The 25,573-nt window shown below is 47.0% G+C and overlaps 1 protein-coding gene across 1 annotated transcript in view; it reads right to left on the bottom strand.

Moving 5' to 3' along the window:
- SLC25A20 (solute carrier family 25 member 20) overlaps nucleotides 1-25,573 on the bottom strand; it is a 412,128-nt gene that overhangs the window by 200,683 nt on the left and 185,872 nt on the right. The window contains exons 4-5 of the mRNA XM_069643324.1: nucleotides 24,148-24,238; nucleotides 21,724-21,841 (exon numbers count right to left, since the gene is read on the bottom strand). Of these exons, the coding sequence (XP_069499425.1) occupies nucleotides 21,724-21,841; nucleotides 24,148-24,238 (209 nt within the window). The remainder of the gene's footprint in view (nucleotides 1-21,723; nucleotides 21,842-24,147; nucleotides 24,239-25,573) is intronic.

The raw sequence follows: 25,573 nt of genomic DNA, 5'->3' as shown, positions 1-25,573 counted from the left end.
GTGGCAGTAAGCTCCTTGAAGAAATACTTAGCACAGGAGACACTCACCTTAAGCAAACAGTTTAGGCAGTAACGATTGGCTGACTCTGGACTCATCGACACAGTAAACCCTTGTGAAGGCATGTACCGATCTCCAGGTTGTGGCCCTGCAGACGTCCAGCAATGGGGCCCCAGGAGAGAAGGCTGCCATGGTGGAAACAGTCCTTGCAGAGTGAGCCCTGGGCATGCACAGGAGAGGTCTGCTGGTCAGCTGATGACAGAAGTAGATGCAGGAGGAAAACCAACCGACTATCGATGGTTTGGCAGTGCATTTCCCGCTCCTGATTGACCACTGAACGGGAGTTAAAGCTTAGCGTACCAACTTCAATCAGAAGCACCACAGTGAAGCCAAGCAGGATTTAAATATGCATTCAAGAGCACGATCATGTTGTTTTGTGTCATTACCAAGGTGATAGTTAACACTGAATATCCTAGTGTTCTATCGTCCGCGTCCCTGGTGCTGTATGAGGCGGCAAGGAAACCGTGAGGGACGCAGACGAAAAACAAATGTTTACCAAGCGTTTGGTGTGTTAGAGGGCTTGTTGGAGAGGGTACAGTCCTACGCATCGTGATAGCGTCTCCCGCTTTGGTATTAAGTAGCAGATGTAACGCGACCGGTCTGCCAGCTTCTGCTTATATTTATTTTTAGTCACAAGAGACATCTTTCCCGGCAGCGAACATATCTCAGAGGCTTCCATCCCACATCCAACGTCTGAAAACAAAGACCCATGCGTTTTTACACTTAGATTCAAGGTATTTTGTCATCCCTTAACTGCTTCCCATCTATTTAGTCATCATCCTCCTTCAACCATAAGGAGAGGGTCTATTTTGCCCCACATGTGTCCCTTTTTCTATTGCAACATCCCCTTCTTGATGAAATTACAGGAATGACAATGCATTACTTGCCGTAAAAGCATTTCTGATGGTTGCATCTGCTTAGATTCACATGCTGTGCATAGGTCCGACATTCAGTGGTCACTGCGGAGTATTGCATTTTGTTTTTCGTAGTCGAAAAGGGGACGTCGACAAGGCGTGTCTGTAACACTATCCCTATAGTGACGTGCGGTGTACCCACAATCGCTCACGTGTCGAGGTCCCTCCGTTTGTATTTTTTCTGCCCTGAGGGAGCCTTCTAGACGTGAGTGAGTACAGAAAAGAGAGAGAGATGTAAAAGGATGTCTATGTTCCTTCCATCCGAGCAGGGAGGACGGGTGGGCGCATGTGAATCTAAGCAGATACAACCATCAGAAATGCTTTTACGGTAAGTATTGCATTGTCTTCTGATGTTTGTTAATCTGCTTAGAATTACATGGTGTGCATAGACTAGCGAGCAGTACCCGGAGTTGGAGGTGGGTTGTAAGAAGGAACAGTAGAGAAAAGGTGTCTTAATACTGCTTGTCCCACCTGGGAATCAGCTCTAGAGTGGGCATCTAGACAGTAATGTTTTGTAAAGGTGTGTACAGAACTCCAGGTTGCCGCTTTGTACATGGACTCAAGGGGAACATTTGCAATGAATGCTATGGAGGCCCCAGTGCCACGAGTAGAGTGTGCTCTTGGCTTGAAGGGTAGTTCTCTCTTAGCAAGAGTATAACAGAGAGTGATGCATTGAACAATCCATCTAGATATAGTGGACTTTGATACTGCATCTACTTCTCTTCCTGCTGCCACCGAGACAAAGAACCGATTAGTCTTTCTCAGTGGTCTAGTTCTTTCCATATAAAACATGACAGCTCTGCGCACATCAAGTGTATGCAGGCTTTTTTCTCCTAGATTTGAAGGGTTTTGAAAGAACGTTGGTAGTTCTATTGACTGGTTGACATGGAATTTCGAGATGAATTTCGGTGCAAACCTCGGGTGTGTGCGTAGAACCACCTTATCTCTGTGAACCGTTACAAAGGGGTCTAGAACAGAAAGAGCCTGTAGTTCACTTACTCTCCTAATGGAGGTGATAGCTATTAGAAAAGCAGTCTTAAGAGTGAGGTCTTTAAGAGTTGCCTTGTGCATGGGTTCAAAGGGTGAATCCATGAGCCTGGTGAGTACCACATTTAGGTCCCAGCCGGGAGCTGGGTTTGCTATTGGAGAGTGTATTCTTTTTACCCCCTCCATGAAGGCTTTAATCACTGGGACTTTCCACCATGACACTTTGAGTTGGGAAGTGGTGTATGCAGAAAGCGCCGCTAGGTGGTTTTTAATAGAATTGAATACTAGACCTGAGTCCAGCAAATGGGTCAGGTACAGGACAATTTGTGTGGGAGAGCAGTCAACGGGGTTGATGTTTCTTCCTCTACACCAGATGACAAATCTCTTCCATTTGCTAGAATAACAGTGACGAGTGTTAGGTTTTCTAGCTTCCCTGAGGATGTCCATGCACCTTTGTGGAAGTTGTAAATGTCCAAATTCTATGACCTCAGGAGCCAGGCTGCTAAGTTCATGGTTTGAGAGCATGGATGCAGTGTCCTGCCCTTGTCCAGTGATAGCATGTTGTACGGGAAGGGCAGTTTCGCTGGTGGAGACAGGCATCTCCATCAGATGAGCGAACCATGGTTGCCGGGCCCACATGGGGGCCACTAGTATCATGGTGGCTTGTTCCTGGTGCATCTTGTGCACAATCCTGTTGCGAAGGGGAGTCGGGGGGGGGGGGGGGGGTGGGGGTTCGGGGAAGCGTAAACAAATTTCCCTGACCATGGAATCGATAACCAGTTCCCCTTGGACTGGTTCCGAGGGTACCTGGAGGCGTAATCTTGGCATTGTGAGTTCTCCAGAGTTGCGAACAGGTCTATTTCTGGGAAACCCCACTGTGTGAAGACGTCGAAGACGATGTCTTCGTGTAACCGCCATTCGTACTCTGCGGGCAGGGGGAAATCTCTGCTGAGTTTGTCTGCTAGCAGATTGAGTTCCCCTGGTACATGTTGTGACAGTAGGAACATGTTGTGTCTGAGAGCCCACTTCCAGATGTTTTGGGACAGCTTGGACAGTCCTGGAGAGTCGGCTCCCCCTTGTTTGTTGAGGTAGGTCATGGCTGTGGTGCTGTCCGTGAGGACCATCACCGTCTTTCCTTGTAGGTGTTCCTGGAAGGCTTTCAGTGCCTTGAACACCGCCAGTAACTCCAGTAGATGTATGTGCTTTGATGCTACGCTCGGAGTCCACACTCCGTGAGCAGTCTGATGGGATAGGTGAGCCCCCCATCCTGTGAGGGATGCGTCTGTGGTTAGAGTGGCTTCCACTGCGAGTGTGGCAAAAGGTTTCCCTATTAACAGGTTTTCCTTTGTCCACCACCGTAGCGAGAGAACTAAGGCCTGCGAGACCACCACTAGATCGTCCCATTGTCCGCTGGCCTGACACCACTGGCTGTTGAGCCACTCTTGCATTGGGGGCATGCGCAGGCGCGCGCGAGGTGCCAAATAAATACATGACGCCATCATTCCTAGCAAGCGCATTGCTTTGCGTACCGTCACCTCTCGACCTGCCACATATTGGGGGATCTGAAACAGCATGTTTTGGACCCTCTCGTTGGAGGGGAAGACGAGGTCGTCCTTTGTTCGAATTAGAGCCCCTAGGAATTGTTTGATCTGGCTGGGGTCTAAGCTGGACTTCTTCTCGTTGATGTAGAAGCCCAGTTGGAACAAAAGGTCTACAGTCTTTTGGGTATTGGAGAAGCATGTTTCGTAAGAATCCCCTGTTATGAGCCAATCGTCGAGGTAATGGTATACTGGGATGGACAACCTGCGCAGATGGGCCGCTGCCACTGCCAGTTCTTTCGTGAATACCATTGGTGCTGATGCTATGCCGAAGGGTAGCACTCTGAACTAGTAGTGTTTGTTCTCTATCATGAACCAGAGTTATTTTCTGTGCGCTGGCGACATTAAAATATGAAAGTATGCATCTTTCATGTCCAGTGTTGTCATGTAATCCCCTTGTGATAGCAATGGGATTACTTCCTGTAAGGTTACCATGCGAAACCTTTGGGGCTTGACAAATTTGTTCGCTGGGCGCAGATCTAATACAGGGCGCATGGTTAGGTCCTTTTTGGGTACAAGGAAGTACACTGAATAAATACCTTCCGTTACCCGAGATAGAGGCACGACCTCTATAGCTCCTTTTTCCAGTAGCTGTTCCACTTCCTGTAGAAGGATGGCGAGGTGTTCTGGTGTCATGCGTCGTCCTCGTGGGGGTTTGTATGTTGGGGAACTGTTGAACTCTATACAGTAGCCGCGGGCTATGGTTGATAGTACCCAACGGTCTGATGTTATTCCCTCCCATGCTGGAAGAAACGATGTTAGCCGGCCCCCGACCGGCGATGCATGGGAGGTGACCCGAATCTTCGGGTCATTTGCTGTTATTGGCCTGGGAGGCTCTAGGGGTAGAGCCCAGACCTCTCCCGTTGCCACGGCGTTGGCCTCTCTGATTGTACTGGCCACTATTACCCTGGTTAGAGGACCAGTTGTTGGCAGAGTATTGTTGTTGTTGATTTTGCTGCTGGCGTTGGCCACGAAAAAAACGCTTATTGCCACAGCCACGTTTGTTAGGGGGCCTAAAAATCTGGTCAAGGGTCTTGATTGTGTCAAACTCCTTTTTAGCATTTTCTAGAGCCTCATCAACTGCTTTACCAAAGAGATTGGTATCCTCTATATGTTTGTTGATCAGGGAAGCCTGTATTTTAGGTTTAAACCCTGAATTGCGCAGCCAGACATAGCGTTTGAGGAGTATCCCTTGGACTAGGGAACGCCCAGCAGTCTCTGCAGCATCTAAAGTGTTTTTAACGATGCTGATTGTGATTGTGGCCAGAAGGCGTGTACGCAGGGGTTCTGGTGCCTCTTCAGCGTTGCTACATAGCTTGCTCCACTGTGCGTCTGCGTAGCTTGCTAGTAAGGAGTTGTTATTAGCGATCCTTGCTGAGAAAGCGGCGGAAGCGGAGATTCTTTTCCCCAGGGCATACAGCTTTTTCCCCTCCTTGTCTGGTGGTGCCTCGCTGGTGGACAGTGGCACCCCTGCTCTCTTCCTTGTATTTGTTACAACAAGGGATTCTGGTACGGAGTGGCCCCTGACGTACAAAGGGTCAGAAGGAGATGGACTGAAGAGGTTTTCTATTCGAGGGTTGACTCCTCTGACCAACGCAGGAGTGGATAGAGAAGGGGTGATTCTTCTTTTTACTGAGGCAAGGAGTGGAATGGTTTGACTAACAGGGGGTTTCTCCTTAATTACTTTTTCCACAAAGTCAATGTCAGGAGAGGTCTCCCATGTGTCCAATTCGAAATGCGCTGCTGCTTTGCGCAACAGTGCATTAAACGTAGGCTGATCATCTATAGGAGATGTGTTCCCAATAGGCGAGTCTTTGGGAGGAGATAGGGTTATGGCATCAGGGTCAGAGTACGCTGATGGGGACTGCCAGGGGTGTGAGGTAACTACATCTAGTTCTTCTCCGAAGCCCCCTGCACCTGGATCTTCTTGAAAACCCTCCTCCTCTAGGTTTCGTTCTTCCTCTACACCCAAAAAATCATCCTCTTCCTGAAAATGTTGTTCCTCTTCAGTGAGGTCATACACATCAAATTCCTCATGTGAAGGATTAAACAGCCTAGGAAATTTGACCCTGGGGTCCTTCTCTTGGCCTTTTGGGTGTTGGTAGGTTTTGGTTTTCCATAAACCTTTCCATTTTCTCCATACAGAAATGGAGTCTCTCCAGAGTTTCGGGGGGGGGGGGGGGGATTAGTGTTTTCTGCCTGGAAACGCTTTGACCTCTCCCACAACCTCGAGGAAAGGTTTCCGTCGCGTCTGAAAAGCCTTCCGGCAGGCCAGGAGTCCCTCTAGATGAAGGGGGCAGTTCCTGGCTCCCCTTCGGCTTTTTCGGCGTGTCTTTAGCCCTTTGCGCGGTATTGGAAGTGTCTTTTGTCGTCCGCTTATGGGTATCGGCCGAAACAATCCTCGCTAGGCTCTCGACAAGTGAATTGTCTGTGGAGGTTTCTAGTCTCGACGTTACGGGCGTTGCGCGTTGTACTGCGACGGGCGTGCTTACACGGAGCGTTACGTCGGATGGTTTGGGTGTAGCGCCTTTATCTGTAGAAAGCCCAGTCGCTGGTCGCGGCTGCGTTTGCGAGTGGGGCTTTAGACTCGTACGGTCTGAGGTAGACGCCGGGGTGCCCTGCGTCTCCTTCGGCGCTGATGGATTCTTCGTCTTCGACGAACAAGAGCTGTGGGTTGTGTGCTTATGGGAGTGAGTCTTTTGTGCGTCCTTGTCGCCGGGGTGTTCATCCCCATAAGCAGGGCGTGAGCCGAGCCCGTCGGGGCCGGGGACGGACGTCGAGGAGCGTGAGCGCTCCCTCGAGAGGTTTAAGACTTCCGCAACAGAGGTCGTGTTATCACCTTCCTCGTCACTTTCCGCAACGGTGGCGGCGGGTGAGGAATCGGGACTTCGACATGGCGTAGACCGCCCACCTCTTGACTCTACGTTCTTTTAGAGTTTTGGGTTTTAGAAGCTGACAAGCCGCGCAGCCGTCTTCTTTATGATCGAGGGGCAATCAACGATTACAGCGTTTATGCTTGTCCTTCCAGGTGTACTTGCCCTTGCAGCGCGGGCAAAACCTAAAGGGTGTCCTCTCCATAGCTGAGGCAATAATTTGTGGTGATAACAACCCCGAGGGAAAGGGAGGGGAAAAGGAAAGGCATTCTCAAAGAGAAACAAGATAGTTCCACCCCCACTCTCCCTACTGTATGTTGGCTGGCGAGGCCAGGCCACGTGTTCGGCAGAGCCGATGGATCTCCTCCGTCTCGTCTCCTCCGTCGAAGGTCTTGTTGGGCGGAGAAACAGCTTCGCAGCTACGTCGAGTGGAGGGATCTATGTGTTAATTTAATAAGTCAGGACCAAGGTCCAGGAAATATGTTTTGCAATGTCTCTCGAGGAGCTCCGCGTAAAGGCGACCAAAAGCTGGGCGGAAAAAAACAATCTGAGGGACCCTCGACGCGTGAGGGTTTGTGGGTACACCGCACGTCACTATAGGGATAGTGTTACAGACACGCCTTGTCGACGTCCCCTTTTCGACTACAAAAACAAAATGCAATACTCCGCAGTGACCACTGGATGTCGGACCTATGCACAGCATGTGATTCCAAGCAGATTAACAAACATCAGAAATCCAGATACACTTTATGGGGATGCGCCATATGTTGCTCCCAATATGAATGTATTCAAACTATAAGCTTTTGCGGCAACATTCGGCTAATATATTTGTTGGTTCCCAGTATCTGCAGCACAGTAAGCCTATGTGGATAACTGTCATCTACTTCTGCTTGCCAGTACGATTTCTCTGTTATGACAGGTCTCCCTGCTTGTCCCAACCTAAATAGCCAACATGGCTGGTTCTTTTAATTTATAGGGCTTTGCAATCAATGCAGCCTTCAGAACCTGTTCCTGTGGTCTTTCTTCCGTCACAGCGGCAGCACTCTGTCTCGAGTGTTAATACTTGGTAATCTATACCAGGCCGTTTCTTCAGCCTTGTCAACTGCATAGTATGTTGGTGAACAGTAAGTGAGCTATGTCCTTTATTTTTAGGGTCTATGATCCAGTCCTGATGAAGATAGTTTTCACTAATATCTCTGCTGAAACGTAAAACAAGTGTGAACATCTTGCATTTCTGGTTTTATAAATTAACAGACCCCACAAAGACACATTTGTGATTGGTTTTCACTTACGTCACTACCTCACTGGTTTAGCACACAATTAAGTTCCCCGTTTTTTATTCCCTACACTTTTTGTAGGTCATAACACTTTCTCGTGAACTAATCTTCATACTTTGAACTTCATTGAACTACGCGACATATTTAATGTGTATGTTGTTTTTTCCGGTTCAGTACATCTCAAACTAATACTAAATTAGTCTCACCTCTCTTACTTCTAATTGACACATTGTTGTCATACTTCATCTTCCCCTTACCCATGCTACACAGGTGATAATTTAGCAAATTCATTAGTGCCAGTTCAAATTTCTTTTTTTATTTGGAAACAGATTAGTTACATTCCAGTGGAAGCATTTATTTAGTTTTCTAGTTTCCTTTACCCTAGCTTTCACTGTGAAAGGGGTATGCCCTTGAGTTCTATGTTATTACTTATTTCTCATAATTGAAAGATGTACTTTGTACGAGAGTGTGAAAAGCATTCATTGAGTGTTCGTTATGGAGTGATTTGGTCAGAAGTATTTGAACATGCGCATTAAGTGTGGGGCATCTATTTAAATGTATTGTGTATTGATGTGTTATACATGGTACATGTCTTAATACACATACAAAGGTTTACTGGGTGGTGTGAACAGTGGACCATCACTAAAATACATGAGACATCGGTAAACCCCTCCTTGGCAGATAAAAGATTACCTGCCTACTGCAGAGGTTGTCGCCTTCTCTCTTTACTGATACACAGTGAGGGGTATACGCTTTCCCCGTCCCCTACTCCTACCACAGCCTCAGCTGGGGGTGGGGAGGTCTTGGACACTGTCCTAGGGGTGGAGGCAAGGTTCTGAAGGTAGGGGTGATCAGATGGGCAAGGTAGTGTGTGCTGCAGCCCAGACACCAAGGACTGCAGCACTGTTAGAATGTTCAATAAGATGTCTCTAGTAGAGTCCCCGAGGAGGGGCAGGGGAGATCTGTCCTGATGGTGGGCCAGTTGGAATTGTAGGAGGCAGCCCCACAGATGCTGGCACAGAGTTAGGGGGGAGGCATGGTAGACTGAGGTCCAGTCTGCAGTCTCAAACTCCACAATGTCAGTTTCTCCCTCAGAGGAAACCCCTACTGGCTCCTTTGGGTCTGTATCCTGGAGAACATGCTCTGGAGGGATCACTAAAAGCTTGGCAAAGCTGGGGATGACACCTAAGGCCAGTGTCAACGGGTGAAAAGGCCTGAGTAGAGCAGCCAGTGCCGACGACGATTGCAGGGCACCCACTGTAGACAAAGGGGGTGATAGTTGCCGAGGCCTGCTCCGGATGGTATGAAATCTTGCAAGCCGATGACAGGGTAGACAACTTCGCCTTGCGCACATTTGGTATGGGCAAAGACTGTCAATGAGGTGGTGCTCACAGACTTGCCGAGGTCCACCGTTGCAGATCTTTCACATTTTGACGGGGACGAGCCCGACTCGTTGACGGGATGGTGGATGAAGACCTGCTAGCTTGACTTGATGATCTGCCTTGGGCAGTTAACAGAGGTGTAGACTATAAAGAAGGCCTGACCAGTTTGCTCCAATCGAAAAGGAATTATTCTTGCTGTAGCAACCATCATCGCTGATGCTTAAGTCGACATCACTTTGGCAGAGGGTGACTGGACATTCGAGATGCATACTCGTGTGATATAGATCTCTTGGAAGAAGAAGCATGCTGTACTGATCTCTCTGTCTGTGAGAAGAGTGACTCAGGACTGGCTCAGTCAGAGGCCCCTGTGCCATCAAGCAAAGCCACTAACCTACAGTGGTGGTCCTGGAGAGTTTTGTTAGAAAATGACTGACAGATTGAGCAGTCCTGGATGTCGTGTGCCGGATACAGGCAGCAGAGGCAGTCTTTTTAAGTCTTCCATGTAGACATTGAGGCCCGAGGTGGCACAGGTCTTGAAAAGACTGCCTTTGGCGTCTATCATGGACGGTTGAAGGACAGACACAAAGACGAGAATCGGCTAAAACAGGACAAAGGCCATGGGAAGCGGAGCAACCCCAGACAACACTGGAGTAAAGCATTCAGAAAAGTGGCTTGAAAACAAAAAAAGTTGCAGAAATGTAAACAAAAATGTACATTTCTGAGGACTCCCAACACAACGTGTGGCAAAATATCTGAAGATGGCCTCCAGGGACGGTGTGAAGGGTGCTTTTTTCCATTGGCTGTGGGCAATAGGACGCAAAAATGACTAGTAGTGCAGTAAGTGACTGCCGTTTTAATTCAAAAAAATAAACTGCTCTGTATTACCGAGGATTCCAAGACTCATGACCTGGAGTTTTCATACAGCATGTGAATCTATGAAAGGTCCAATGTGGGAGAGCACAAGTCAAACACGTCACAAATTGCAGATGAGATCGTAACGTCTAGAAATTTGAATACAGAGACAGGTCCATGGAGCCTAAGATCAGTGCGATCCAGGATAAGGTGTTGTAAGTGCAATAGTGCACACCATTTAGCTAATGCCAAGGAATGTCCAGACTGGAAAGGGTTCTGTTCAGATTGCAGAGGAGAAAAATACATTTGGCAAGATGCAGTAAAAATGTCAATAGGGCGTCAATGGTCGGAGAGTTGGAAGGCCATATAAAAGGGATTAATGTTGCATCGTGGACTGAACTACTGTGTTGGACATCAAGAAGGAAGAAGCCATTTGCTCACTTTTTGGTCAATGGGCGACAATGGGCCTCATTACGAGTCTGCCGGTCCGGAAACAACGGTGGCGGTTAATCCTCCGCCACCATTGTTTCCGGACCGGCAGATTATGAGTTCTGCAGGCGGGTGGTGTCACTCCCGCTAGGTCTGGCCTGGCAGGTGTAACGCCACCCGCCTGCAGGCGGAAATGGAAACACTGGCTCAGTCATAGACAGAACTGGCGTTACCATGGTCCCCATTCTCATCGAATCCTATGGGACTATGGGAATGGGGAACAACACAGTTACCGCCTCCAGAATTACCGGCACCCAGGGTTGTAATACCCCAGTGTTACCAGGTGGTCCGGAGGCGGTAACTGTTTATGGGTCCGGCGGCTACCTGCCGGTTATTCCAGCATGGTTACCGCCAAACTCGCAATGAGGCCCAATGTCCTAGTTGGCTCGTGCTCTGATTATACGATCAAATAAATGTTGGAAAATACATGTTGGTTAAGTAGTGGTACAATCCACAAACATTTGCACAAATACCGATGGAGCGCACAATACTGACATTGTAGGCCAATTGTCAGTGGAACTGGAATTAAGCGTGAGGGATGATAATAAGTATGTATATGTAAGGTGGAAATGTACTTGGTTGGCCACAGCAAGGATATAGGCTCAATATTATGTTTATGTTTATTATTTGATAATGCGCTCCAAACCCAGGGGTAGCCGGGCACAGCAGGTACAAGATTACTTAAACTTAGGTTACATACATAGGATACAAACAGCTGATGCAATACATGTCATGTTACCATATTTACAGTACATATATACAAAAGTACAAGATAAGGGTACCTCACAACCCACAGAGGGCAGTGAGATGGTCTGTAGTCCAAGTTTCAGATGTATCAAGGCAGTTGTATGCAGTGATCCAGGGCCTAGTTCCCAACAACACAGAAAAACATTAAAGAATGGTATTAAGAACATAAAATATGAGGCGGGGGGGTCCATATGAATAAGACACTTTAAATAATATTTTGGCAATATTTTTGCAAAGGGATTGGGAAACCTAAAAGGATTTTGCCATGAAATACGACTGAAGGGAAACCAATGCCAATTGCTTCGAAAATTAAAAGGAATTCCCATCACACTCCGAGAGGAAGTGACGATTGGTCTCCAGCGCATGTTGAGAGGGGGTGTAATTGAAGTAGATACCACGAAATGGGTATCTCAATAGTGGTTGCCAGAACGCCAAATGGATCAGTGAGAATCTCTGTAAATCTACGGAACAAAACAAGTGGCAGAAGAACAGTTTCCACTTCCAAACATTTCGGAGTTGCTGCATGCTCTGGGTGGGGTAAAAGCTCCCTAAAGTTGACCTGACATCTATTTGTCACAAGGTTAAGGTGCATGAAAATGTCGCACCACAGGAAGACAAAACTGCATTAAGGCGCATGCATAAGTGAATGGCTAAGATGACATATGCAGAAAAGATACGTTATCAAAGATTTTCGAAAACTGGAATAATCATACATTTTTCATGGATGCAGAGAGAGCATTCCACGATCGAGGGCCTGCCACTAAATCTACTGTCTCCATAAGATTTGAATTTAGGTATACTAAGCAACAGCTTATCAGCGGGGTGGATTTCCATGGGGTGGGGGGGACGGGTTGCTTTCTTGGGGCCTCGTTCGAGGGCCTACGACGAATTGCAGTAATTCGCCCCTTCTGCCTAGAGGGGTGTCCCCCCCCACCTCTGTGAGGCTGGGGTGGCGAGGCCGCTCGGCTATAGTCTCCCTAGGAGTAGAGGCAAGTGGGACCCCACCAGGAAAGACTTCCATCCCCACCTTTTGGGACAAGGACTCCTGTTCCAATGGGGAACACCCTAAATAATCCTATTCATCATACTTCGGAGAACATCTATGGTGGAATCATGAATGAGGAAGAAACCAATTTCTGCTATTGTAACTCAAACCACAGATCTCTTTTTTAATCAGAGGTTCCACCTAGACCCACAAGAAGCCCCAGCGACATTGCCCCTAAAGATTCCAGGTAGCAGGGGGAACAGGAGACTCGGGAGAGGGGTAAATGGCAACAATTATGGGACTAATACTTGTTCTGTCAAAACAAGGAAGATGTGATACATGAATAACAAGAGGTGAATGATAATCTTTATGGGATTAATCCTGATCATATCATTCAAACTAAAGAGAACAAGGAGAAAGTGTGGTAATATAACCAAGAGGAGTGGGTGAAAATCCTCATGGGTCTGATCCGACTCGTCCCAATAGGAATAAAGAGACTAATATTTAAACTCAGAGGTGAATAGAAATCATTATAAGAACAATCTTAATCATCTCCATCAAGATGAAGAACTCTCTTATGTACCAACATAACAGACCAGATTACTAAGTATGGCTTTGCTGCGGAACGCTAATCTTTTGTTTCGTGATTTTATTTATACTCGCTCATGAGCTTATTTTCCTTTTATGCACCGGGTCATAACCCGAGCTGCAACGTGTGACTGGGTGCTAGTTACCTGCACTTACGCTACTTTGTAGTGATGATATTTTATACTTTTGATATTTTTATTGCTCTCCACTTTTAAACTCATTTCTCCTTGTATGCCAGCTAATGGCAGAGGGTGCCTGGCTCAGGTGTACAGGTCTTTCTTTGCTTTCTAACAACATGCATGTTACTTGGGGAAGCCTTGTCCTCACTGGTTAGTCGCAGTGGGAGCGGATTGGCTCTGGCAATACTTCTTCTTGGCTTATGTGTCGATCTGGTAGCCAGCGCAGTGTAAGAGTCCCATCACGCCAAAGTTTAGCCAGTCTGGGCCCGTCCGGGACAAGGACAGGCCCGGCTGGCCTAGACATTTGATATATAACTCAAAGGAAGCCTTGCTGGACTTATTGCCTCCAGGCACAAGGTTGCCAAATCTCTTTTCTATGACAGCATCAGCCAACGCCATCAATGTACACGCAGAGGATCGTTTATTGTATGCTTTTTTTAGTCAAATCATGTTGACTGGTTGCGCATGACATATTGGTCCATGAGCTTCTGGTTGAAGGCTCGTTGAATGTAGGATTCATGACAGACGTGGCCGACGGAAACATCTGCCCCAGCTCTCACTCATGTCCTACCTGAACTTTACAGCATTATTCGTCTCAACCGTGTCTCCGTCCATCTTGGTGGGGGGGAAAGGGGGAAGGAGGACGGGAGGGATGGGGGGGGGGAATATCCGGTCATTTTTAGAACAGCTTTGCAATTTTTAGCTATCCCACTGGACCATAAACTGAAAATGGAAGCATTGTTAGGTCAGCATCAACTGCCTGGCATTTATTGATGGTATATCGACTGCATGGCCCCTTTGTAGCATGTTTTAATCCTTTCCTGGTGCAATTTGTGATCCTGGTGGTACTAGGAGATTTTAACATGATGCTTAATATCCCTTTAACCCCAATTTTAGCCCAGTTCTGTGAGGCAATGTTATTTCAGCTAAACGGGTGATCCGGTCTGATCACAGCCTTATAGCTTTCAAGGTATGGGGGTCTGTAGTACCAAAGCGGCCCTGGCATGGTCCTTGAGGCGTAATTGGCACTGTAGGTCCCCAGGGACTGCTGCCCTTCATTTTGGACAAATTTAAGAGTCCTGCTAATATTAATCTGACTCATCTTTCGCATACTTTCAGCGAGGTAGCTGATCAGGTAGCTCTTCTCAAACATGTACAGGCAACAGGTGCCTTTCTGAGCCTTGGTTCACAGACCAATTGAAAGCTTCTCGCATGCTTGTAAGACAGGCTGAGCGCAAATGGCGCTGTTCATATAGTTTGGTAGAGGAGGTCACATTTCGACAGATCACTAAAAGCTACCATCAAGATATTCAGACTGCCAAAAAAAAAATATGTTTACCCATAAAGTTGAACGTGCTCTGAATCAGTCAAAGGAGCACTGTTTGTGGTGAAATCCTTCTCTTCTACCACACATTTCTCGCCAGGGGTCCTACCTACTCAGGCACTATGTGACTCCCTTTCAGACTTTTTTGCCGCTCAAGTGGAAGATATTCAGAGTTATTTCTACGATTAATCTGCGGAAGGTTGACCCCTCCCACCCTTGATGGCCTCTGAGGCCACCACTAAGGTGTCGGTCAAATTTTCTGTCTATTCGGTAGTTCGCACAGGCAGTCACTTCACTTAAAACATGCTTCTCCTTATGACCCGATTTCTTGGTGATGCTTAAAGCAATCATACCAGGTATGCTGCCATTAGTCACTGAAGCTGTGAACTTTACATGTCAGTCAGGGTGCATTCCAGCTGAATTGAAGCAAGCAACGGTTATCCCCCTCCTGAAGAAACCATCACTGGACGCATCAGTGTTGGCTAATTTCTGCCCTTCTCACTTCTTCCGTTTTTTATGAAACTGCTCGAATCTCTAATCTCCTGTCCTCGTTTCTGGAAACTTCTTTTCTTTGACTCCTTTCAGTCTGGATTCCGCCAAGGGTGAGACACAGTGTCCTGGTGTCCACGGTCGATGATCGGACCATGTTGGTGGACCAGGGTGGAGTCAGGGCCCTGATTTTGTTAGATCTGTCAGTGGCCTTCGACACGATCGATCACTCAATCTTGTTGTCCCAGCTAACAGCGGCAGGCCTCTCTGGGTGCATCTTGGCGTGGTTTAACTCTTTCCGAACTGAAAGGAGCCATCACAGTTACTCATCTCTTTTATCTTTCTCACAGCTCTGCCTTGTCCCCCTATGATCTTTAATATCTGTGTTAGCTGCTGGTTCGCTTCATCCGTTCTCCTGGGTTCCGCTGCTACTCCTACGCCACCCAGGTTCTGGTTTGATTAGATCTGGACCGGGCTGGGGTGTCGTTGGGGGTTGTGTGAGAGTTTGTCAGCGGTGGGAGAGGGGATGTGTGCACACTGGCTTAAGCTAAACAAGGACAAAGATGTCCTGGTGGTGTGTCCTTCCTCTTGTTCTGCTCTCTGGATGTCTTTGTTTTACCCCTCCACCCACGCTTGGTGATCTTCCTATTCCTGTGAGGGTTGTCGAATTTGGAAGTGTTCCTATCATCGTCGCTGTCTATGACCATGCAGGTGAGTGAGGTGTGTAAAGTGGGGCACTTTCTACTTTGAGTTGATCGTGGCCTCACTTATCACCAGTTATCATTCCATTCATCGTTTACAGCTGCTGGAAAATCTTGCAAGCCCGGGTGGCCACCATCTTCCCATATGGAGCCCATATTAGCCTATTCTCCGGGCCTTGCTCTGGCTTTTGGTAGCCCTGAGAATTAAGGGTATGTCTCTGTGTCTGGTCCACCGGTCCTTCTATGGTCAGGGGGCCGAATACCTTAAAGAGAAATTTCAACAAAAACCCTCCTTTTTTAATATTGGGCAAGGCCGTGACTTTGGAATCCTCGCGCCAAGATGCCTTTTGGTGAACATGTGTGTAACAAATAATATAACATGGTGTAAACCAGTATGTAGGCCAAGTCCCTGGGTGTTACGCTCACCTGGTATCCACGGGGACGCCACCCAGCCCTGGTTGGATGATTTGCACTCTCAAACCCTCTCCCGGTCCCTTGGTAAGGCCTTGGTAAGGCCTGGTTAACGATGGGTAGGAGAGCTGGATTCAATACCAGATTGTCTTTATGTTTTCCCACCTCCCTTGGCCTCAACTCCTTCCTCCCGCTTGGCCCTCTCCTCACCTTGATATTGTAAAAGGTGGATTCTCCGTCCTGCTCCTCGTGGCAGGGACGCGTAGATGTGGGGGGCGAGCAGCGACCAAGTTACTTCACTGGTGCAAGCCCCCCTGTGGGAATCCAGGTCTGCTGCGACTCCGTAGGTTTGCTGCTTTACAGTCTTTATATGCAGTTGTTATGCTCCTCTTAGTTCGAATAATGTCTTGCTTCTTTCCTTTTAGGTATGGAATGGTATTTTGGTGTTGTCATGCAGTTTGAAGATGAGCATGGGCCGGTAGGCGAAGGCGCGGTGTGCGCGATGCTGTCCGGTGAGTAATGCGTGATGCGCAGCGCTGTTTAGCCTTTTATATTGCTAACCTGTGTCTTTTCTCTCCTTGCAGGTTGCGATGTTCCTCGCCGAGCGCCGTAATGTTCCAGCTATGATACTGACCAGGAGATGACTATCCAGGTAAGAATTGTGTGGCTTTCTTCATTCGGGAGGAAACGCAAGTAAACGCTTACTAATGCGGTCTTTCTTTCTCCTCCTTCCAGGTTATGGTATTCCAAGATGCATGCGGTGCCGGATGATGGATTTCGTACCTTCAGGCGAGTGGAAATGAAGTCGGCGATGGATTGAAGACAGGATACTGCTCCAGGTAAGTTTCGTAGTGTTCTTTCTGTCTCTGCAGGTCCTTGGTTTCAGGTAAACTGGCATCAAAGAACTGGATACGGTGAGCGTTACGCTGCCCACAGCAGAACAACAAAGCATGTTCTGCTGTTTGGGTGCGGTTTAAATAGGCACATGTAAAGTAGTCCAGGTAAAATAATCCCAGGCCTGCCACACCCAAAGTAGTCCAGGTAAAGTAGTCCCAGGCCTGCCACACCCAAAAGACTAGACAGCATAGCTCAGTTACTTGTAACTGAGCTATGTGTGTGCCTCCATGTTGGCTGAACTCCTCCCCCCCCTCAAGTTACATAGTCCAGGGCTGACTCCAAGAGAATCTTGGATGAGGTTTTAATGCCTTTGACCTGGCCCCAACTGGAAGGCTGACTTGCCAGAGAGGGCCAGGGGCAAGGGTCATAACACTGGGCTCCCCACTCTTGCATCCTGGGTGGGTGGTCTGGGCTGAGGGCAGTTCTGATGGCCCACCAAAAAGCTTGGCAACTTGACTCCTTCCTACCTAGCCACCTCCAAGTATTAGTGGGCTGGATTTAGTCAGCCACTTTTTGCAGTGGTACTTGATGCGTTACCCAGTCCATGCTCTTTTTCTTGCTGCCATTCTTAATCTTCGAAGAAGCACATTTCCTGACATGCTGTAGACGTTTCCTGCTGCGTTGTTGGCCGAGGGTTCAAGTCCCTGGGAATCGGATCCTGAAACCTGTCCTGTAATTACCGGGGTTGTTTCGCCTTACTGGATCCATTTGCTGAAACAACTTACTTCTGGATCCTGCGGTGGGTGACTATTCAAGATAGTCACAGGAGTCCCTTTGACCCAGGGCTACGATTTTTTGGACGCAAATCTCTACCGCGTTTCCCACTGACTAACATTGGCAGTCTTCCCGCTTTCCTTCAACTGCACCTGGAGCATCTGCTTCTTCAATAGACCTCGGATCACTAAATTAGGGTCTCTTGTCCTCCTGGGGTTTGTTTGACACAGAATCTGGACCTGTGGGGTAAGACAGACTTGCCTTTATTTTCCTTGTACAAGCTGATTGCCTACGGACTGTCCCATTGACTTCTATGGAACTTTCCATTCACCTTAGGTCTCTCCTAAAGTGACTTTGGGTGTACTTAGCTGCCCCTGTACCCACAAGGAGATCAGTGAATTCTAGAGCAAATACTATATTTTCATTATTTACCAAGGATTTGTATTATATTTTTAAAGTTCAGCTCTTCACGTCTGTTAAAGTGAATCCTGACACACACACTTTGGTGAATGTGTAATTATTTTTCCTGGGAGTGAAATGCACTGGCAATGGTTTCTAAAATGCATCTCGATTTTGTGGAGACCTGTGGCTGCGTTTTTAAATATGTTCCCCAGCCTAGCACAGCGGTATTCAAACTGTGGGTCGCAACCCCCTAGGGGTCCGCGGGTGCATCCCTGGGGGGCCCTGAGAGCTCAGCATGAATAAAAAAAGAAAACTTTTTTTTTTTTTTTTTAAGATTTGAAGAAATGGGCAGGGGTGGCTCACATGGTCGGGCTGAAGTATGAAACTGTCTCAGGCAACAATGAAAATGTGGCCCACAGTTGTAAATGGATATTCATTCCTTTAGTCACAGACTGGGCCTCATTACACCTATAGCTGTATGGTAACAACGGTGCCGGTAAGCTACTGGCACCGTTGCTACTGTACCGCCATAGTAAGAGTTGTGCTTGCGGGTGCCTGACAGCCCACAGGTCTGACCTGGCAGGCAGTGCGGCACCCGCGAGCACAGTTTGTCGGATGCATCGGCACCGTTATTAACGTTGCCGGTGCATCCGAGCTCCCCATTCCCATTGAGCCCTATGGGGCTGGAATGGGGATCTTCCTGTACCGGCACCCACGAAAGGGCAATTATGTCAACCTAACTCGGCATGACCTGGTAATTGCCCATTCGCGGGTGCCGGACCCGGATGCAACTCCAGCAGCAGCCGTGCCGGTTTTACCAGCACAGCTACCGCCAGAGTTGTAATGAAGCCCACTGTTTCAATAGTACCCAAGGGGGTGCTTTGTGTTAAAATGTAAGTAAATTGTGATATATTCAGCAACAACGGTCAACATTACTAACTGCATAGTTAAGTAACTCATCAAACTGGTCCACATTGGCCAAAATGGTGGCCCATTTTGACTGGCCCACACTAGCATTTTACATTTTTGGTACAGGCATTGCCCTATAGGCCTGTCCGAGCCTGGCGGCTCATTCATAATGGCGAGGGGGCGCCCACCCAGTGGCCCCTCACCCATTATGGAGGAGCTAAGGAGCCAGCCCAGTGAAACAGTGAGCACTCCCTCAGCTGCTTTATCCAGCTAATGGAGTGCTCCTGGGCTGGCTGAACTGTCAAAGGGAAACACTGTTTTCCTTTGACAGTTCAGTTTAGTTCCCCAGCCGCACATGCTCACTGAGCCATGCAAGTGCTGGGGCGTTTTGCTTCGCCAGCATTGCATAGCTCATTGGAAATGCTGGCTGGGGCACTGCATGTCTATGTCTGAGGGGGAGCTCCTGCGCCTCCTTGCACATACGGACAGAGCAGCTGGAGCAGGCCGTTTCAGCACCCACACGCAGGCCAATGCAGAAGGTACGTTTATGTACATTGTTTTTATTTAAACTTGTGTATGGATGCGTGTATGCTTGTGTTATGAGTGAGTGTATGGCGATGGATGCTCATGTGAATGATAGAGTGATTTACTGTATGAATGTGCAGCGCCTTGCATACACACAATCGTGTTGATTGTGTTAGGACCAGTGGGGCCCAGGGGACAGGGATGGTATCTTTTTACTGGACATCTATCATTCAAAACCCTCTGCATTGTCCACAAGGCTTTCTGGGGCCTGGGTCCAAAATACCTTCAGCTATCCCTCTGCAAATACCTCCCCTCTCGAGATCTTCACTCCTCTACCTCCAACTCCCTCAGGGTCAGTCGTTTATCAAAGAAACGAGCTGGGGGTAGATCTCCGTCTTCGGCCTCCCTCTGGAACAGCGCCTTGCCACTCTAAAACTTGAGGAGAACCATCTTTCTTCCTGCACTTATCAGACCTACCCTGTCTGCTGCCTTAAACGTAGCACTTGCAAATTGCTGGCTGCACTACCACTGTTTGTTGCCTTTATTATTTATTTATTGTTATTTATCTGTTTCTCCTCTGCGCGTTATCAATGTCACTGGGCCTAGTAAGATCGCCGTTTTCTTCTCCTCTGTTCCCCTCCCTTGCCTTGTCGCGCTCTGAAACACTTGTGTACGAGCGCGATAGAAATAAAATATAAATATCAATATCAATGCCTGCCCCCTGGACTCCCAGCACCAATTGCAAACTGTTTGGCTATTTACCCATTTGTTGTTAAAAGTATGCTCTACAATGCCACATTTTAACCCATTATTTAAAAAAAATTCACAGGGGGGGAAACCCCCCCGAACCCCCCCTTATTGGTTCGAGCTCCCTCACTATGCTCGGTCGCTATTGCATTTTTGGCGGAAATAGTTATAACCCTCACTTAAAAAAAAAATATCACCAGCCGCCACTGACCCTCAGACTGTGTTGGGAACGGGATGGGGGAACCCAGGGACTATGGTGGGAGCACAATGGGCGGGAACCATGGGATAGTGGTGGGAGCAGAGTGGAGAGATCCCAGGGTGTGTGATGGGGTGGGGAGAGACCAGCGACTGGGTAGGAGTGGGATGAGGGAGCCCAGCGATTGTGATGGGAGCAGGTGACGGCGCGCAATATATACTGTCCATTTGGCATTTCTGGAGGGTCCCGACCTGCCCAAATTTTGCTCAAGGGGGCCCCGGCCAAAAAAGTTTGAAGACCACTGGCCTAGCACAACCAGAGATTATGATGTGTGCATTTGTATTATTTAAATACTATGCCCTAGAGGGCCACAATTATTGTGGATTTAGTATTGGTCTTATGGACTTGATGAATTATTTTATGTGTGGTAAAACGTCTGGTTTCCTTTTCTGGCCACCACTTATCTAGATGTGTTGTGTGCTTACCATCAAGTATAGGGCCTACAATATGGCAAGAGGGGTGTGCCTTTAGGACACTGTACTATGCGTGGAGCAGGCACTAGGGGTTTTAACATGGTTTACAGTGTGTAGTTTTTTTTCTAGCCCCCTCCCACATCACCATAGGTTGTGTGCCCTTCTGTGATAGCGGACCCGTATTGCAGGGTAGGGAGGGGATAATCCTCAAAGAAAGTTATGTTTTCATAACATACTGTGTATTTAAATAATGTGTATTAAGTGCCCATGTGCGTATTCAAACTAATAGAGCTCTTTATCTGGTACATAACAAAAGTATATATTTTTCAGTACATCAGTGTGGTGTAGGTGTCTATGGATAAGTGAGTGGACTATTTGTATATTTAGTTCAACTTACTACCCCTTCCTGAGAGTCAAGCCATGCCGCTCTTTAATAAACTTGATTTCCCTTTTTGGATTGTTGTTAGCCCTACTCCCCCTCCATACCCAGTTAGGCGTCTTTCTTTTTACACCCGCAACAGGGAGCTATACCAAAACTGACTTAGCACATACCATGGTCATTTATTCAAAATGAACCAGCAACAACCGAGACACATCCATCCACAGGACCTTAAAAGAATTTTGGGCACAGAGCGTGCAGCACCTTTCCCTGCTTGGCCAAGGTTGGGCAGGCCGGGACAGGAATGTGTGTGGTTCCTTATGCTTCAAAGGCATTGACAAATGAAACAGGAATGCCTCCATACTTGGTCATTTATAAATCGGCCTAAACACATTTAGTTAGTCTATACAATTGTTCTGAACATCTTTCAACAGATATCCTTTTTTTCCTTAAGCTAAATCAGTAGGTTTGCAATAGTTTTGTATGGTGATATACTGTATTGTAACACAATATGCTGGTGTTGATTTACAATAGTTTTATGAACGTGTTGCCAAACAATGTAACATTTAGAAAACACATTTCAGTTTAAGGAGTAAGACATCTATACTTCAAAGATTTCACACTGTACCTCTCATAAGAGTGAGCACTGTTCCTTTGTACACTCCTCGAATTCCAGCTTCTCTGTAGATTTGTTTAGCACAGTCCATGGGACCAGCATATTTGATTTCACCTGAGGCAGCTTGAATCTGTGGAAGACAAGGTTTATGTTATTTTGAGCCCATCGTACAGAAGGTCTAGTTAAGTATCTAATACCTACATGAAAAAATGGATGCAGCATTTACATGAGAAAAGTGAAAGCTGGGCAAAGGGGAACACTGGACCAAAGATCAAATAAGAAATAAATGGAAAAGCATGAAAGCTACAATGTTACCATCTATCCCTTTCTATCCCACCACAACCCATATGCCAAGACAATCAATCAATGACCCAACCACAAAATGCCCAGACATACCCCAATCGCCATGCACAAAACAGATCAGTCCATAAGAAACTTTACCTAGACCAGTGGTATTAAACATTTCTTATGCTGAATCCATCTTGATTCAAAATATTGTTGCCAAACGCCCCAGGTGTCACATCTGCCTATATTTTCTATTAAAAGAAGTAACTGCATTCACTTTTGGAAGAACCTCACATCCCACCTGGACATCCATAAGGACCCTGTGGGTGAGCAGCCCCACAGTTTAAAGACCACTGATCGAGAGTATCCCCTGGTGCCACTTCTGACCACCGCCACTGAATGAAGACATACTCTTGTTCACGTACCTTATACAACTTAATTTTCAACTTCAGCAATCCTTTAACTGAAGCTTACATCAATAACTACTTTGCCCAGGTAAGGGTTCAGATTTTTCCTAACCTACGGAAACATTCAGTCCAAAGGCAAACTTCTATGTATTTAACATAAGCCCACTGGTTGGACTGAGGCAATATAATAATACATTTCTCACGAATAATTTTTCTTTATTGGCGTCTTGAACACAATTTGAATGTGACATACCCAACAGGGAGATCATGTCTAGTTTCTGGATGTACTACCTCAGCACAGGAGCCCAACAGCCACAAAATACCAACCACCAAGGGGGGATTCCGGGCCTCCTGTGTGGAAAACTTGAAGCAGCAGCCAAGGAGGCCATGGTTTAACAGCCGAAGAGACAATGTATGCAGTAAACGTCCACTCCAAAGGAACAGTCCTGGATCCCCAGATCACAGATGACACAAAGAACACACCAATTCACGGCGAAGGTTCAAATGTTTTCATTGAATTTATTGGCAGGGTTCTAGGGCCATAACTCACTCTCTCCTCTACATTTAGCATTTTCATCTCTAACCCAGGAATCATTAGTCCCCAAGTTAGTAGAGCCTCTGTTGACCACAATACTTTTGAGTCTCTAGCATGAGGTAAAGAGTAACCTAAAGATAAATGCCTTCTCCAAGATCTCTCTGGGACATTCAAAATAAGCCCTACACTGTCAAATTGGTTAGTACTAAAGGAGGTTAGGGAATGTGCCTGTGAGACACTCTGCCCGATGTGGTGGGCTACCTTTCATGCCCCAATGTTCCTCTACCTGTCTCTGAATGGAAGGCTCACCTCTCTACTAATGCGTCCAACTACCCCCACCTGCTCTCTTCCCCACTAAGTCTTCCACCTCTGTCCCTCTGATGTCTCACTCCTACTAGTCTCCATCCCTTTGATTTTATAACTGATTCCTCCACACTACTACACTCCACCACAGTACTACTACAGCAACAACTACTGCTACTCCTTCTCTCTACTCCATCACCCTTCTTGCAGACACACAAGCACTCCCCACTCACTTACCTGGCACGCACACTCACCACACAGTAAAACTCACCAACCAATACTTCACCTTTTTCTTCAATTCACTTTCACACTGCACTCAATAGTCTTTCCTCCTGCTGGCATCTTGATCTGCCTCTTCCTCCTCTGACCCCTCCTCTGATCCCTACTTATCCCATTGGTTTACTGGCCCCTGCCTTCCCTTCCTAGGAGGTGTTACAAAAGAAGGTACAAGTAGCTTGTTAAGCCCTGTCCCTTTATCCTCCACATGGGGATGCTGTGTTACTTACATTAAACATTAGTAAACTCTGTCTCGGGAGGATAGCTCAAGAGTAACATGCTCACCTTGGAAGCAAGACAACATGGAGCAACACAAGTTCGATCGCCGGGTACGCTCTTAGAAACCTCTGGGTATTAAGCATGTTATAAGTAACCTATCATATCATATATCTGTCCCAAGGATAGTGCTTTGATTAATGAAGCTTAGTACTACGACCTAATTACATAGTGTAACATTCTCCCACCCCCACTGTAAGCCATTGTTTAAGTGTGGCTATAAAATCTGAATTCCAAATGGTGGTGTGTCCCATTTCGGAAACCAAAATTAATCTATATACAATGCACAGATAGGAAGTCGGATGAAACACCAAGATAATCATGTATTACATTCATATGATACTGCAAACCTACTTGTAATAGGCACTTTATTCGCTCCCCTGGAGCCATGATAGCAGTTGTGAAAATACCAGACAGCATGCCAGCAGCAAAAAGTTGCGGGTATCTATAAGGAGACACAAAACACAAAACTCCTGTTCAACAAACTAAACTTGCCACAGAAAAAGATTTTAGTCAAACTATGTAGATTTATTATTCTTCGGGTCTTTGGAATATTTTTCCAGACTAAAATGTTAAGAATTGAACATCACTTGATTGACCAATTCTATGTCAAGACAGGAGGCGAGCATTATGCTTTACTTTCTTTATTGCTGCCAGTTCAGCACTTCAAAACAACAAGCATTTAAACTGGTATTTTCTGTTTTGAACAGTGAGAAAAAGGTTCAATGCAAAGTTTAAAAGTTCTAAAAGTCAAGCACCCTCTTTCAGGTACTACTAATCCCATGAACCCCCTAGCCTCTGGTAGTTACGAGGCTCCTCTGCTCCACCGATCAGGTGCTTGCCCGGAGTAGAAGATCCTCAAGCCAGAGGTCCCTTCCTCTTTCTTTTTGCTGCCTAACATGAGATAAGTGACTTCTAGTTTATTTCTTGTATGAAGTACTAGACAGTTATTTCAGAAGATCGTTAGCTATAATATTGCTGAATGTTTAGCTCCGCTGCGTGCGTATTAAGGAACGAGTAAAATAGAATGGTTATTGAACAGCTGGAGCTGCACGCCATACGCTTCTTTCATTTGCTTTGATTGCGCACTTGTCAGTGTATACCTAGGTTTCTTCATATTTCAAGCCAGTGTTGTCTGGGCCGTGGAGGCGGGCCAGAGCCACGAGCGAACGCGCTGGTTTGAGGTGAGCGTCCTGCTCCATGCATTTTCCCACACAAGCCGCCAAAGGTTCCTATTGCTTGCGCTAGTTTATATTAACTATGAGAAGACGCGCAGCAAGGAAGAAAGTGATTTAGTAAAAGTCAGATTACGAAAAAAAAACAATTAACAAACGCTATATAAACAACAGAGCGTTTATTCCACTGCTTCTCTCAGAAGGCCCAGAGCAGCGTGGTTGTGTTACTGCTCTCTTAAGAGCCAATTTACTATTGACAGTACGAACTTAGGCTTTGACAACCGTTACAATGGCTCAATATGGGAAAGATTCCCAGTCCACAACACCAAAATGGAGTGAGGAAGAATGGGAGGAAGTGCCCATGCAACAGGAGACAGTTGTCACTCTGCTTTAAAAAGGTGTTGTGGGGGCTCGGGGGTCCTTGTCACAGGCAGTCTCTCATGGGGTGCAACCCATAGCCCAGAGACTGGATATGCTGGAGACATGGATGGCAGAGAGAGAGAGCAAATGACCTCCAGGAAAAGACGGGCTCTCAGCCCAGGAGAAGGTACGTCAGCTAGACACCCCCAAAAAGGGGTTGAGCTGAAGGGGTGTAATGTTCGGAA

The sequence above is a fragment of the Ambystoma mexicanum genome, chromosome 2p, assembly GCF_040938575.1.
Source record: "Ambystoma mexicanum isolate Mex_15411 chromosome 2p, UKY_AmexF1_1, whole genome shotgun sequence".
NCBI lineage: Eukaryota > Metazoa > Chordata > Amphibia > Caudata > Ambystomatidae > Ambystoma > Ambystoma mexicanum.
The sequence above is the reverse complement of the archived record's forward strand: the minus strand, read 5'-3'. Positions and strand labels throughout refer to the sequence as shown.